General features: G+C 42.4%; 1 protein-coding gene across 1 annotated transcript in view; it reads right to left on the bottom strand.

Annotated features, from left to right (window-relative positions):
- The window catches only part of LOC126094915 (myrosinase 1-like), an 83,652-nt gene extending 68,749 nt beyond the window's left edge, over positions 1–14,903 (bottom strand). Inside the window, exons 1-2 of the mRNA XM_049909559.1 lie at positions 14,768–14,903; positions 1,753–1,886 (exon numbers count right to left, since the gene is read on the bottom strand). Coding sequence (XP_049765516.1) covers positions 1,753–1,886; positions 14,768–14,903 — 270 coding nt within the window. The remainder of the gene's footprint in view (positions 1–1,752; positions 1,887–14,767) is intronic.
- Positions 14,904–17,249: the final 2,346 nt, after the last annotated feature.

Genomic DNA, 17,249 nt, shown 5'->3' with positions numbered 1-17,249 from the left:
CAAATGAACCTACAACTGGAGTTATCGTCTGGGGTGCGATTTCGTATGACAGCAGGAGCCTTCTCGTGGCATTCCAAAGCCCACTCAATGCAAATTTATACGTCAATCTGTTAATTCGACCGGTTGTGCTGCCATTCATGAATGGCATTCCAGGGGGTGCTTGCCATCTGGATAACGGACGTCCAAATGTAGCTGTTGTAGCCCAACATGTTCTACAGAGTGTTGACATGTTTCCTTGGCCTACTCGATCACCAGATCTGTCTCCAATCTAGCATATATAGATTATCATCGGACGCCAAATCCAGCATCATCCTCAAACAGCATTAACCGTCCTTGTACTGAACGACCAAGTGCCACAGGCAAGGAACTCTGTCCCACAAACCTAACTCCGGCACCTGTGCCACACGATGCATGCACGTTTGCATGCTTGCATCCTACGTTCTGGCGCTTACACCGGCTTTCTATGTATTAAAATTTCGCGTTTGTAATGCCTTATCTTGTGCTTACATACGCCTGTCATCTTGCAATGTTAATATGTTGCCTACACAAATTTATTCCCGATATTTCATCACTCTGTAATCTGTCAGTGTATACGTTTGCAACATCCCATTTTTTGCAACGTAATTGTAATTGTGATGTGCGCTGTATTAATTCATGCAATCATATTTTGAAATACCAGTTTTAAGGTATGTTAGAATTGAGTATATAGAATAATTAGACACAGTACTTCACTGTAACCTATTCATGGATTTATTTTTACAAAGAATATAATTAGAATTATATTGCAGGCACTTATTAAAACGAGTTACATTTCAGTGAGCTTTGATACGAACTGTGTGCAAATACGGGTCCAACAAAAAGTTTTGTATGTCACTAGCTGGTAGTACATCTTATTTATTACACATTATGACAAGGAATTTGAAATAGCGAATTAATTTCGACGTTATTTGGTGTAGGTGTGGGTCGTGAACACTGTCTCCTCTTTCACATATGCATACAAGTATATTTAACAAGTTATATTTGCTTACGGAGAGGGTCAATTGCAGCCCCTGCACCAAGAGTTAATGTTGTATAGAACTTCCTGAATTCCGATACACTTTCCAGCATTGAGACTATTCTAAATACTACCGCATCCTCCAAAAACAAGTACCTCCTGACCTTTCGTCCATATCAACTTCGTATTTCGTGTACCATATCGGCGCTATAATACCCGTTTGGATAATCCTTAACTTAGCTTGCATCTAGCTATTACAATGGGAAGGTATCAATAATTAATCAGAGTGTGAACGTTAGTACCGCTAGACAGTCTGGGTCAATTACCAATTCTGACTGACAGAGGAGATACCAATGATTCTAAGAATAACGGCACGTTTTTTTTTTAGGCTCTGTTAGCTAGAGTGTTATACAGATGCAGATCCAACTTGAGAGGTAGGCGCTTCAACAGGTGGGTTACGTGCAACTGAGAGTTTTACAATTTGAATTCCAGAGTGTTAGTTCCAAGAAAAAGCAGATCATGTATTACTTCCACAAACATAACACGAACCGACCACGACTGGAAAATCAGAAATGATCTAACATCGAAATTTACCGACATTCGTTCTTCCAAATAACCATCCTTGAATGAAAAGAAATTAGTGGAAATTATAGCGGTAACAGAGATACGCTTCGTTTCTCACCATAAAGAGGCTTGTGAAGTATATATGTAAATGTAACAAGGATAAGAATATGTGAAATGCCCTAGTGTCTACTCACGTTTAGAGCCTTCAGCATCTGCACATCCTCCTTGTACTTATGGTAAGAATCACAGGCCACATCCCCGTTGTCGCCGTTTGTTCCGTATTCCGGATGCTCGTGAAACATGTGGTCCCAGATATTCTCTCCCTTGCCTAAGAGAAATAGAAGCAGCATATTAAATTATTGCTATAAGTCACAAGAGAGATTATTTACATTCAGAGGTTGTATGACATGTATAGGAAGATCACTTGATCAGACAACTGCTAAATATAATGAGAAGGTCGGAATTAAATGAGAGTGACATTGAGTCATTTTATTTCTGAAAGGCATATATCTTTACCATTTTCTTTGATTCCTCTTCTTCTCTTCAACATTTGGATCAATTACTTCCTATTACGGTGCCCAAACTTTTCTTCATTTTTCAATGTGTCCTTTTCTTGTGGTTTGTATTTCTTTACGTTTACAAGTAATTTTTCAGCATGCGATCTCTGTATATGTTCTCTTTATCTTCTCTTACTTTATTCTAACTTTCTATTACGTTGTATGTGTTTCATTCATTTCCGATAGCACCATTCCTGACTATGTTGTCGTTTTTTAAATACCTTTTCATACCTTCTCGTAAACTACATTTGCACACTCTAGACATCCAAGTCCTGTTTCTTCTTGACCACCTGCGATTCAAATAAGTATAATACTGTAGATAAGGTAATAGTTTCACAAAACTTTAGTCACCTATGAGTCACAGTCTTATGAAATGGTCGGCTGTCAGTGTAATTTCATAAATGTACACGCCAGCCGCTGGTGTTAAAATTATAGGACCTGCAATTTTCTGTGACAGATAGGATGGCCACCAACCTGCATTAGTGTTGTTCATGTGTTACTGCAGTTAACAAGTCTGGTAGAGTATATAAGCGACACAGGTTGCGTCAATTGTTGAATAATCACTGTGAAGGACTAGGAGATGCCGCATACTAATGTGAGACAGAGTTATCTGCAATTGAGAGAGTTTGAAAGGGGACTACACGTGGGACTCCATTTGGCCGTCTGGTCAAGTTATACAGATTTGCGGACATATGGATTCAACAGTATTCCGATGTTGGACAGCGCGGGAACATGTGAACAAGCATACTCGTCAAAGCATGTGACCACCCGAAGAGTGGATCGACATGCGGCACCAGGTGCATCGTAGCCTCTTTGCAACTGCTCCTGACAACCAAAACAAGTAGTGAACTAGCTGCATCATTCTGTATCACCGTGCACCATTGGTCGGAGACTAGCAGCAGCCAAGCCAGGAATACATCGTACCATGCAGAGGCTGCCGTTAACACAGCAACGCAAACGGCATCGTTTTGGATAAAGCCGTTACTGGGAAGCATGGATTGCTGATTAATGGCGGCACATTGTGTTCAGCTATCAATTGCTGTTTGGAGTAACCCATGATAATCGTCGGTGAGGATGGCTGTGACGTCGAGAGAGGTTTCAATATTTTTGGAGAGGCAGAGCTGTGAATGTCCTAACGTCGAAGGGGAACTAACGGTCGTGCCAGATCTTCTTGGGTATTGGCAAACTCTGAATGGTCGACGAAGTGTGATGTGCATAAATGCGTCATGTAGAAACAGTGACACAATCGTCATGTCTTCAGTCTGGCGCCGGCGTGTAGGGGGGAAGGGAGGGTGGGGGACAGGAAGCAAACACTGATGCATCACTGTTTCCAAAGGACGTCTTGTTAAGGATAACAAGGGGCAGAGTCTCAAGAAAAGGTAGGAGCACATCTCGAATGAACACCAGGTAACTTTTAGCACACAAAAAGTGCGGCAGAAATTAAGTTACTCTTTGTTCATCACACCCAACACCACCCAAGTTTATAAAAAATCGATACTGGGGATCTGTGACGAACATGGCTCATAGATTGGCAACATGCAAGACATAGTCATTGCAACAGTTGAAAATACCATCAAGTTTGAAGGAAGAGTAATCCGTTAAAAAAAAAAAAGAAGATATCGCATGGCTGTCTGTCTCATTAGTGGCGTGACAGATAAAACATCCTTGTGTCTCGTTCTCGACGCTCAGTTGATCCAAAAATAATGTTGCGCCACTGATCACTTCATTCACTTCTGGCAGTGTTTACTTTTTTTATGAGGGGGAGGGGGGTCATCAGTCTCCTCACTGGATTCTTGCGGACCGCCACGATTTCCTCTCCCGTGATAACCTCTTCATCTCAGAGCGGCACTTGCAACCTACGCCCTCCGGATGTATTCCAATCTATGTCTTCCTGTACAGTTTCCGCCCTCTACAGCTCCCTCTAGTACTATGGAAGTCATTCCCTCATGTCTTGACAGATGTCCTTTCATCCTGTCCCTTCTCCTTATCTGTGTTTTCCACGTATTCTTTTTCCTCTCCGATTCTGCACAGAACCTCCTCATTGCTAACCTTATCAGTCCACCTAATTTTCAACATTCGTCTGTGGCACCATATCTCAAATGCTTCGGTTCTCTTCTGTTCCGGTTTTCCCACAGCCCATGTTTCAGTACCATACAACGCTGTATTGCAGACGTACATTCTCAGAAATTTCTTCCTCAAATTAAGGCCGATGTTTGATATTAGTAGACTTCTCTTGGTCAGGAATGCCCTTTTTGCCATTGCTAGTCTGCTTTTGATGTCCTCCTTACTCAGTTCCTCAATCGTTATTTCACTGCCTAGGTAGCAGAATTCCTTAACTTCATCTACTTCGTGACCATCAATCCTGATGTTATGTTACTCGCTGTTCTCATTTCTAGTACTTCTCATTACCTTCGCCTTTCTACGATTCACTACCAATCCCTACTCTGTAATCATTAGACTATTCATTCCATTCAGCAGATCATGTAATTCTTCTTCAATTTCACTCAGGATATGAATATCATCAGCGAATCGTATAACTGATATCGTTTCACCTTGAATTTTAAATCCACCCTGAACCTTTTTTTTTATTTCCATCATTGCTTCCTCGTTGTACAGATAGAACAGTAGGGGCGAAATACTACGTCCTTGTCTTACACCCTTTGTAATACGAGCACTTTGTTCTTAGTCGACCACTCTTATTGTTCCCTCTTGGCTTTTGTACATACTGTATATGATCCGTCTCTCCTATAACTCACCCCTATTTTTCTCAGAATTTCGAAAATCTTGCGCAATTTCACATAGTCGAACGCTTTTTCCAGGTCGACAAATCCTATGAACGTGTCTTGATTTTTCTTTTAGTCTTTCTTCCGGTAATAGCCGCAACGTCAGAATTGGCTCTCTCGTGCTTTTACCTTTCCTAAAGTCAAACTGATCGTCATCTATCGCATCCTCAATTTTCTTTTCCATTCTTCTGTATATTATTATTATGAAAAGTTTGGTTTGCACCGTGCTCCGGAGTCCGCATTGAACTGTAGTGTCCCCTGTAGCTGGCAGGGTAAATCACTTCAAAGATTGGAAGAAGGAACCTCGAATAGAACCTTGCCTTCTAAAACACTAACGTGTTGAAACCAAATTTCGAGCTACCTTTTATTACTGTTGTATATACCAAGTACGAGTACTACAATGGATAATACACTGGCAATATCACTTGACGTCATAGCTTTCACTCATTGTTTCAGATGAGGGTGTAACTGCTGCTCCATCAATACCATACACAATGTTAGCTTCTACGATTAGCAATACTTGGGCTGATACTAATTGGAAATTTGTGGTAAGGACTATGGGACCAAACTGATGAGGTCCTCGGTCCCTAAGCTAACACACTACTTAATCTAACTCAAACTAAGTCATGCTAACGACAGCGTAGATACCCATGACCGAGGGAGGACTCGAACCTGAGACGGGGCGAGACGGGCGAAACGTGACAAGCCGCCTGAGACCGCACGGCTACCCCACGCGACACTGGATGATGGGGGGGGGGGGGGGGGGGGCTCGTAGTCGATTGGTTATCAGCGAATACGCAATATGGAGCAAGGTGTCCGGACAAGTAATAGTGGACATTAATACTGGGTGTGTTCTTCCTTCGTCTTTATAACGAAATTTACCCTGCTGCTGACACTATCAATATGAACGTCTGTAGGGTCCTGATCTCAAAGGTGTTGCATCTGGCTCAGGTCGGGTCTCCGTGCAGGCCAGTGCTTTTCAGAGATCTTATTAACCACAGATCTTTGCCTCAAAGACGCTGCCTTCAGACAGGGTACATACACTGTCATACTGATAAAATCGGTTATCGTCCCCACACTGTTCCTCTATGTATGCAGGATACAATGGTGTGAAACGTGTTCATACCCATCCGCATTTAGTTCTTTCCTAAGTGCAATAAGAGGACCATCCGCGGCCACTAAAATCATCGCCATACGGTAACACCACCTCCTCCGTGCTGCACTATAGGCACTTTCACATGATGGTAGACAACATTCTACAGACATTCGACAACCCAAACTCTTCCACCGGACTGCGACAGAATATAAGCGTGATTCATCACCCACAATCATTTGTATCCAATCAGCCGCTGTCCAGAGACGTCCCTCTTTGCACCACCTCAAGCGTCTCTTATCACTGACAACAGATGCGTTTGATTTCTTCGTCTGGCTTCAAACGACTTCTTTTTTTTTTTACAACGTTCATCTTGCCTGTCCGTCATGAAATGAGGTGTCTCTGTTCTTGGTTTAGATGTAGTTGTTTGTTCGCGATTCCACTTCACAATCACAAAACAAACAATCGGTATGGCACCTTTAGAATACTAAAATATCTCTGACGGGCTTTTACTCAGTTTTCATCCAATGACTGGTCACATTCGGTAGTCAGTGAGCTCTTCTAACCGTCTCATTTTGCCGTTTTTGTTTGTCTACGGAAAGTACAGTATCCCAAGCCTCTTTTTACTGGCGGGTGCCACATCTAGTGATTACTTCCGCATTACAAAGGCGTGTCGGGATAGTCATGATCAGATAGTGTAAACTGAAAGAGAACTGACTCCGTGGACACATGATTGGCTTCGGTTTACCGAGGTATCATCATTTCTCCATTCCTTCAGTTTCCTGACGGTTTGAGAGTTCGGCTTTCCTAACCTCAGAAACACCCACACGAGGTGTCCCAGTAGGGTGGGTTAAAGGAGCAAGCCACAACTCTCACTGATAGAACTGAATGATGTGACATCATTACTTTCACACTTCGTTTTAGATAAGCGTGAAACTGCTGCTCCATCTATACCTTCGACGCTGTTAGCTTTTGTGTATGCATTTCTGGAGCAGACGAAAAGTCGACTATGAACGAATAGTCTCGCACACAAGACATTCAGTGAAATTTTCCAATGCAAAACATTTTCTATGGAGACACTTATAGCATAAAAACTCAGTTTCTCGTAAGTTTGTAAGCAAGGTACAAAATTCATTCAAATTAGACTGAAGGCTCTGGCGATTCGTTTCTTGGTAAATTTATTCCGATTTTTTGGGCATTACATTCTCTTCCACCACATACTACAAACGCGAATGCATTTTTCCGTAACGAGAAATCAGCTTCCTCGACAAACACTTGAAAGGTGCCCATAAAATTCAAACCTTTCACTGCCGATTTTCTCGCGCCTGTTATTTGCATAGAAATATTCAGCACCAGACTATCTGTCTTTCAAGGCATAAATATCTTTGACTACACTTAGTAGCACGCTTGTAAGGTGCTCTATGGAGGGCCGAATCATGCAACCCAATCAGAGTGTCACACGGCACGTGGTTGGTGGCGAACGCTTGGATTTCAATGGACAAAGCAAGCGTATTTTATGAGATGCAAGCTTGGTAAGACACGATGATAGTTGAGTAATAATTATGTGGAACTGAAGTCAGAGACTATCGTGCATTCGTAGACATCGCTGTATAGATGCGGACTGTTCTCTGATTTGCGTTGCAGAGCTTGGGGTGACGACATTTTCAGTATTCATAGATCCTTAATGACCACTTCCTACGTTGAGACATGTTTCGTGCCTTTGTGAGAAGCGTAATCTGTGAAGCACGGTAAACAATCAGCTTCATACTTATTCTCCCAAACATCAGAAAATTTGTATTCACCACATCCCTGCTTAGCAAGTATTTTTTAATAACTCTAGGCGTATACTGATTTCTTTGTGCTTAAATTCTGGGATTATTTGTTCCACAAGTTTCATGCACTTATGCTGTGCGTTTAGTGGTGGCTTCATTCGTGCTTTAAATATAATTACGCATTTCCTTACTAAGATATTCTCAGTCTAATTCTTTATAGCTTGTGTCTTACATTCTATTTTCACAGTTTTATCGTCGAGCTGTTCATTGCAACCGGCACGGTACTACCTCAATCCTGACAGAGCAGCTTTCTTGCACTAGCTTTGCCACAAATATAGAGGGTGGTCAGAAACAGCCTGAGAAGCTTGTAAAGGTGGAGGCGGGGAGGCGGTGCTCAAAAGTAATTCTTATGAAACAGAAGGCATACGTTGCGCCATTTCCGAAATAATTAGCTTAGAGCGTAGAGAACCAGACCATTGCGTGCTTGAATTCAAGCGGCCCGCCAGATACAATTAGCGTAGATTATAGTGCACGAGGCCGAGCAGTCTTTGGCTCGGGTTCGACCCTTACTTCAGTCATCTCTAACTACAGTCATCTCTTACTAAAGTCCCATGTCATGCTGAGTTATAGGCCACCAAACGAAAAAACATTTGGCGACATCGTCTCTGGCGGTCCGCTTCTGTTTACGCACGCAATGGCCTGATTGGCGTACTTCAATGCTAATTATCTTGGAAAGTGTGCAACATATAGAATTTTCTTCTTAACAGTTAGTACAAACTGCCCTGCAGCATCCTTACGAGCTTTTCAGATTGTTTCTAACCACCTTGTGTATGTGTATCAAATAACCGCCGTAAGCTGTACGCTGCGTTTACAATCTTTGCGGGAGTTTACAGGACAGAAGGAAAGTCACCCCTCGGTTTTCCAAAAAAAGGCTGTCACCTCAATAAGTCACGTATAATATAATCAAATTGTTTCCATTTTGTGTCCCTTACTAATACATTGTGCAAAGTAAGCTTGTCTTGTAATGATCGTAAGTAGGTGTCAACAAAATATTTTCGCATTCGAAGCTGAAATTTGGTGATTATGATTTCGTGAAAGGAATCCATCGCAACGAAAATCGCCTTTCTTTTAATAATGTCCAGCCCAAATCCTGTATCATTTCAGTGACACTCTCTCGCATATTTCGCGGTAATACCAAACGCACTGCCCTTCTTTGAACTTTTTCGATGTACTCCGTCATTCCTGTCTGGTAAGGATCCTACACCACGCAGCAGTATTCTAAAATAGGACGGACAAGGGTAATGTAGGCAGTGTCATTAGTAGATCTGTTACATTTTGTAAATGTCCTGCCAATAAAAGGCAGTCTTTGGTTAGCCTTCTCCATACCATTTTCTGTGTTCCTTCCAATTTGAGTTATTCGTAATTGTAATTTCTACGTATTTAGTTGAATCTACGGCCTTTGGATTTGACTGATTTATCGTGTAACCGTAGTTTAACGAATTCCTCTTAGCGCTCCCGTGGATGACCTCACACTTGTCGTTATTTAGGATCAACTGCCTTTTTTCGCACCATTTAGATGTGTTTCCTAAGTCGTTATGCAATTTGTTGTGATTTCCGATGACTTTATTAGTCAATAAACGACAGCGTCATCTGTAAAACAGCCTAAGACGACTACTCAGATAGTCTCCCAAATCGTTTATATAGATAAGGAACAGCAAAGGGCCTTACCTTGGGGAACGCTAGAAATCACTTCTGTTTTACTCGATGACTTTCTGTCAATTAATACGAGCTGTGACTTCTCTGACAGGAAATCACAAATCCAGTCACATAAATGAGACCATAATCCATAAGCACGCAATTTCACTACAAGCCGCTTGTGCCGTACAGTGTCAAAAGCCTTCCATAAATCCAGTAATACGGAATCTATCTGAAATCCCTTGTCAATTACACTCAACACTTCATGCGAATAAAGAACGATATTTTGTAAACCCATGTTGACTGTGTGTCAATAGACCGTTTCCTTCGTGGTTATTCATACTGTTCGAATACAATATATGTTCCAAATTCCTGCTGCATATCGACGTTAATGATATGGGCCTGTAATTATGTGGATTACTCCTACTACCTTTCTTGAAAATTGGTGTGACCTGTACAACTTGACCAGTCTTTGGGTACGGACCTTCCGTAGAGCGAACGGTTGTATATAATTGTTAAGTATGGAGCTAATGCATCAGCATGCTCTGAAAGTAACTTAACTTGTATAGAGTCTGGACCAGGAAACTTGCTTTTATTAAGTGATTTAATTTGGACACTACTGGCTGGTTCAAATGGCTCTGAGCACTATGCGACTTAACTTCCGAGGTCATCAGTCGCCTAGAACTTAGAATTAATTAAACCTAACTAACCTGAGGACATCACACACATCCATGCCCGAGTCAGGATTCGAGCCTGCGACCGTAGTGGTCGCTCGGTTCCAGACTGTAGCGCCTAGAACCGCACGGCCACTCCGGCCGGCTTGGACACTACTCCCAGGATATTTATTTCTACGTTACTTATGTTGGCAGCGCTCTTGATTCAAATTCTGGAATATTCACTTAGTCTCCTTTTGTGAATTCATTTCGGATTGGTGTGTTTAGTAACTGTGCTTTGGCAGCACTGTCTTCGTTAGTATCTCCATTGCCATCGCACAGAGAAGGCATCGATTGTTTCTTGTCACTAACATATTTCACATACGACCAGAATCTCTTTGGATTTTCTGCCAGGTTTCGAGACAAAGTTTCGTTGTGGAAACTGTTATAAGCATCTCACATTGAAGTCTGCGCTAAATTTCGAGCTTGTGTAAAAGATCGCCAGTCTTGGGGATTTAGCGTCTGTTTCAATTTGGCATGTTTGTTTCGTTGTTTCTGCAACAGTGTTCTGCCCGTTTTGTGTACGAAGGAGGATCAGCTCTGTCATTTTTTAATTTATTTGGTATAAATCTCTCAATTGCTGCCAATACTACTTCTTTGAATTCAAGCCACATCTGGTGTACACTTATATTATTAATTTGGAGGGATTGGAGATTGTCTCTCAGGAAGGTGTCAAGTGAACTTCTATCTACATTTTTGAAGCGGAACCCGAAAGCCAACCACCCTTTGCCGCAAGGCGAGGAATCTGCAGCCTACACGGTCTGAGCCTCTGATTCAGACCCTGCACTCGGCTCTGTACCAGAGGTCCGCAATCCTTCCTGTCAACTATGCTGCAAATGGTCAGCTCTGATTTCATCATGCAATAAAGACTGGCATCCTTTACCACTTCTGTTAGCCGCTCGAATCTAGAGAGAATCCCTTCTGATCCAAAGCGACACACATCATTGGTACCGACGTGAGCAACCACCTGCAGTTGTCTGCACTCTGTGCTCTTCATGGGATCTGGGAGGACCCGTTCCACATCTGGAATGACTCCACCCGGTATGCACGCGGAGTGCACGTTTGTTTTCTTTCCCTGCTTTTCAGCCATGTCCCTAAGTGGCCCCATAACGCGCCTAACGTTGGAGCTCCCAACTATCGATAATCCCACCCTCTGTGACTATCCAGACCTTGCAGGCTGAGAGGTTTCCTCTGAAACAGCACAGGCGATAGCATCAGGCTCAGCGACAGTGTCAGCCACAGACAGCAACCTGGAACCTGTTTGTCAGACAAACCGGGCAGGCCTTACGTGCGGCCGTCTGGGAAAGTCTTACGCCGTCTGCTACGACCCGGGGCGACCTCCTACTCGACCACAGGTGAGAGGTAAACCTCAGCGCGAGCAGTAACTGGGCAGGCGCCGGTGAGGACCGATCGCAGGACTCGGACGTGCTGGACGTCCGTTGGATCCCCACGGCCGACCCACAACAGTGGTGCCCATCCACTTCAGCCTCACCGCTGTATAACCGAAGCCATCACAGCCTGAAGTTGACAGCGAAGTGTCACCTACTCGGCTCGCATCCGCACACAACAGGTGCAGTCCTTGTCCATGCTAAAGCAAGAGGAAAACTAAACTATGCAGATAAACTATCGGCATGTGCTGCGCAACTCTACTGTAGACCCTGACGGAAAGGCAGGAATGTGTCTATTAAATTGGATTAATACACAGAGATTCAAGAACCTAACTACCAAAGCACTTGGTGAAACTACATAATCCGCCCTTGTTAAGGAACTCGTAATATGTCACAAAATCGGTTCACTTTCCGATGCAAACGTAAACGCGCGGACTGTGGCTATTAGATATTAAATAAACATTCATAAACTCAATGTTCTTAGTGGGCATAGTCGGATAGAATTGTTATACGATTTCATGGACCTAAAGTTTCTGTTTAAGAGGGCATCTTTCCATGTAGGCCATATTTCTGGATACACACCTTCATGTAATCCGAATTTGAAACGAGACAGGCAACTTACCCAGCCTTAAACTCTAAAACTCTTCATCGTTTCCAAGGCAGCGCCACAACTTCAGTTTTCTCCTTCGTAACATAAGCAGTTAACTAATCCGTGACTTCCACGGATCGTTCATTAAATATTTTTCGTAATTAATTCGCTTAAAGCGAATTCCTTGATAATATCAACTGCTTTTATTACAGATCTACTACACAACAGTATCCTTCTTAAATTTTTGTCAGACTGGGCATCGAAACAGTATTGCCCGCTTATCGTGATCGGTAGCCTTAACAATTTCGACTATCCGTGCACGCTCTCTGTCTACACTCTTATATCGTAGTCCACTACTTGAATACCCGAAACGTTGAGGATGAGACAACGAGAAAGACAAACCAACGTTGTTATCGTCGCGTTCCTGCCTAGGGTTGTAAACCTAACATGCATGTCTGAATGAACAGGCATTGTTGACGATACACAGCTGTGTGCAATACTTGGAAATTAGTTTCCTGAATGTTAATTCCTTGACATCAGCTGTTTTGTGTTTAGATCTATTACTCTATAGCGACATATAGAAATTATACCGTACAGGGAATCCAGACCGGGTTTCCAGCTTACAGCGAGCGGTCGGTTCGCGGAAGGCGCGCAGATAAATAAAATGTTTTAGGTGTCCGCTCACGATAATCGGAAAACCCGGGTTCGAGTATCGGTCAGTTAAAGATTATGTGAAAACTGGATCTAGCATGAAACTGAATTGTAGATCGTACCACAGTCTAGGTACGTCACAATATTCGTTTGATAGGATTAGAGGATCTGAGAAATTACAACTGTTTGGAATCGCTAAGTTGCACAAACAGAGCTTCCCAACCGTCTTAGTCAAGAAATATAGCAAAGGTATATGTAAGTTTCCGTTTTAGAAGTGTTGCTGTAGGTCTGTGATGCGCTTGTGACCAACCAAATTTGACCCAGTCATTTCAGGTAAGGAAGAACACAGGGAAGAACTGGGTAAGGGTATTGTATTGTATTTTTTGTTAACCGGGGACCTAGAAACGACGGAGAGGCTCCGTCCCCGTCGCAGCCGCAGTGGTCCACAACCCCACGACGACAATCGCAGTCCACTTCAGCCCTCCGCCGCCCCACACCGAACCCAGGGTTATTGTGCGGTTCGGCCCCCGGTGGACCCCCCAGGGAACGTCTCACACCAGTCGAGTGTAGCCCCTATGTTTGCGTGGTAGAGTAATGTTGGTGTACGCGTATGTGGAAAATGGTGCAATTGGCTCTGAGCACTATGCGACTTAACTTCTGAGGTCATCAGTTCATAGAACTTAGAACTAATTAAACCTAACTAACCTAAGGACATGGCACACATCCATGCCCTAAGCAGGATTCGATCCTGCGACAGTAGCGGTCGCTCGGTTCCAGACTGTAGCGCCTAGAACCGCACGGCCACCACGGCCGGCGTCGCGTATGTGGAGAACTTGTTTGCGCAGCAATCGCCGACATAGTGTAACTGAGGCGGAATTAGGTAAACCAGTCCGCATTCGCCAAGGCAGAGGGAAAACCGCCTAAAAACCATCCACAGACTGGCCGGTTTACCGAACCTCGACACGAATCCGCCGGGTGGATTCGTGCCGGGGACCAGGGGCTCCTTCCCGTCCGAAAAGCCGTGCGTTAGACCGCACGGCCAACCGGGCGGGCCTGGGTAAGGGTACTCCCACATTTGACTGGTCACTTTCTTTGTGCATGTAGTTGCCTAAAGAGGTGAACGTACTAGGCTGTTCAAAGCCTCCGAGGTATAAATTTTTGCTGTTCACACAATCAAAATTACAAATGAAACAAAATAAAACAAATAACTTTTTTATCTAACATTTGTTTCCACACATCTTTGCGTCACTGTTATGGCAATGAAGAGATTCAACCAGTTCCCCGAAATCCGGTGGTACTTCCGTGTTGCAGATTATGCAAGTGATTACATTTCGCTTTTGACTTTGAAGAGGTTTACTAGCACTTGCTGTTTCGTTTGTAGTTCTTTTGACACACCCTAACCAGAAGAGCCAGGCATTAGGTGACCTTCCCAGCCACATAAGTACACTTGCATGTCACGTAAGTGTGTGTTAATTGTAGCAGCTCTGATTTATTTACAACCGTTACTAACAATCAGAAATTTTAGACAGCCAAAATGTCCTATCATGCCCGAAACGTCTCCAAGAATTATCAACTGTGAATCACTTACGGCTCCTGCAAAAATTATCGGTTATGCAGAAAACGTGTCGTCTCAGGGTTACTTGAATATAAGAATTTCTCTGAAATTCAGTCCCAGGTTTCCTTTTGGTAGATAATGTTGAAATGGTTTAAAAACACAGACAAGTCTTAAAATTGAATACATTACCTATTTTGCGATATTTGTTGTAAAAATACGGTAGTTTTCTTTCATTTTCAGATGACGTCTGGAAAGAAATTCCGCCTTTATCAAGTCTTATCTGTGTGCAAGCTACTTCTCGGAAATAAGGACTTTCTCTTACTAAAGAGTAACCGAGTGCATTTCATTTCGTTAAAGTTTTCAGACTGCTGTGCTAATGAAGTTGGATTTACGCTTCTAAAATGGGCACTTACCATCTTCGTTCCATGCTCCCTCTATCTGGTAGGAAGCCGTTGCACATCCCATAAAGAAGCCATCCGGGAACTTGTTATCTGTCGATTGCGTGGAGCCGACAGCCACCAAAGCTGCAAAGAAGATGGCTGCCAACATTTCGACGGGCACTTATCGCTCACCAGTCTCTGAGGTACTTTATATAGGTACTCTGAACTGCTGAGTCACTGAGGCAATTACTGATGTAAACGACTTCTTTTCATCTTGAAACATCTGAGATAACGGGTAATACTGATGATATGTGTACTGAACTTCACCTTGTTGATATAGACTAATTAGTTTTCTGTGATTATAAAATCTTTTGGAAAACTCTACTCTTGCCTAACGATCTTGGGCCTGATAAAAAAATTCATAGGTTATAAAATTGGAATAGAGTAAGACTGCAGCCCCAAGTCGCTCGCAACAGTCGACGGGCACATTTTCTTTGGTGTTTGGCAAATATTTGCAACTTTTAATTTTTTCGGGATACAGCTGGAGCCAGCCCATGGAAATACCGCTCATCATGTCTTTCATGAGACGCTCAGAGAGAACGGAAAACGTCTGTTTCTTTCCAATTAAAAATGAAATGATTTTTAAAGCTGAATTTTGACAGAGGAGATCAGTGTGTTATATTCGCGTAACTGATACGTGCTACTGGTGTCTGTAAACGCTCTGCTTGCTCTACGAAACCATACTTTGCTCTGCTACATAGAATATTCCACAGTTGGTTATTAATTTGATATGAGGCCACTATTCGCATATTTATATATGCTTGTTACAATAAACTTTCTTAAGTTCTAAGCAACCAGTTGTAAATAACATCATTATCCTACCTGATCGGTTTAATATACTTAGCATTCATTTTGATTAAATATTATTGAATATTTCTCTGTTTTGTAAATAAAGCGTCATTTTCTTGCTGCGTGTTTCGCCATTTTTTTACTCTAAGGCATCTTCGGTGGATCCTAGAACGACACATTTTGTTATTATATGTGTTATTTTTAGATTATCAAATAGTTCACGAAGTGTTTTTTATGAAAATAAGTAATTACTTACAATTTGTTGGCATCTGCGTTTCCTCCCTTCTGGTCTGGAGTTCGCACTACCACTTCATTTCCGAAACATAAGCACAGTTTAATATTCCGAAATTTTTCTTTACACTGTTCATCAGGTTTACATTTATTTTTATGGAGCATTATTACACTTTTGACAAAAGTTATAGATACTTGTTCGAAAACTGTCAATCGAACAAATTCTCTTCTCAGAAAGAGCTCACTTATATACACATAACATCGATTATTACGGAATACACTTCTACGAAACTAATAAGAAAGTATTAGAACGTATCTTAAAACTTGATGGCTACTAAAAAGAATTTTAGGATCCAGTGAAGCGCCAACCCGTAACACACAACGCGTTACCTTGCGCTTTTTCGTTGCTACTTATTGCGCTCTACAGACCAGGAGTCCTATGCGACCGTACTTTGCTTCTCTCCATCTCCTGAAAGCTTTAGTTGTAGTGTGACAATTGTAACAAATTGCACCAAGAAAACTGCCTTGCTTAGTGCGCCTTTGCCTTCAAACGGCAGACTTTTACAATACCAAAGTTAAAATAATTCTTTAATCACCAATATGACGTTTCCAGAAATTTTATTACAATAAATCACACAAATAACTACGGGTTTTCGAGAGATCTTCAATTTGCGGATGCTTCTAAATAGCTTATATAAGTACGGGCTTCAGCTGAAATCCAATGTGCCGGCCAGGGTGGCCGAGCGCATCTAGGCGCTACAGTCTCGAACTGCGCGACCGCTAAGGTCTCAGGTGCGAATCCTGCCTCGTGCGTGGATGTGTGTGATGTCCTTAGGTTAGTAAGGTTTATGTATTTCTAAGTTCTCGGGGACTGATGACCTTAGAAGTTAAATCCCATAGTGCTCAGAGCCTTTTGAACCATTTTTTTAAAATCCAATGTGTGATGTCTCGTGACTCTGTACTGAAGAGAGATAGCATCGAGACCTACGAGAAAGACAGGCTTCGGTGCGTACGTCACGAAGGTAGGCCTGAACTCGTTCGATCGCTCAGTTCAGCAGACAAAATACGTTCCTAAACCTGTTAACTCGCACCTGCGTGTGTACGTCCTAACAGGAGTTGCATCTTGTACACCAATCTGCTGTTACCGAAGTCTTATTGAACAACAGTACTACAACAAAACTTAATTTAAGATCAATACACAATGAAAATTTTATATCGCCTTGTTTATATTATTTAGTCTCTTCTGATCAGTAGTCTTAATTTCGTACAAGAAGTGCTGGCTTTTGCAACTGATAGTCATTTTGGCTCAGTTTTAACTTTATTGTATCCGAGCATAGCCGTAGCAAATTATTAGTAGGTCTTTGGACTTCCGACCATTGTAGGACTAATAACAGTAAGACTCCATAATAGCGGATTACAGTAGAAGATAAAAATT

Source organism: Schistocerca cancellata, chromosome 8, assembly GCF_023864275.1.
Source record: "Schistocerca cancellata isolate TAMUIC-IGC-003103 chromosome 8, iqSchCanc2.1, whole genome shotgun sequence".
Classification (NCBI taxonomy): domain Eukaryota; kingdom Metazoa; phylum Arthropoda; class Insecta; order Orthoptera; family Acrididae; genus Schistocerca; species Schistocerca cancellata.
This window is presented reverse-complemented; position numbering and strand designations above follow the sequence as displayed.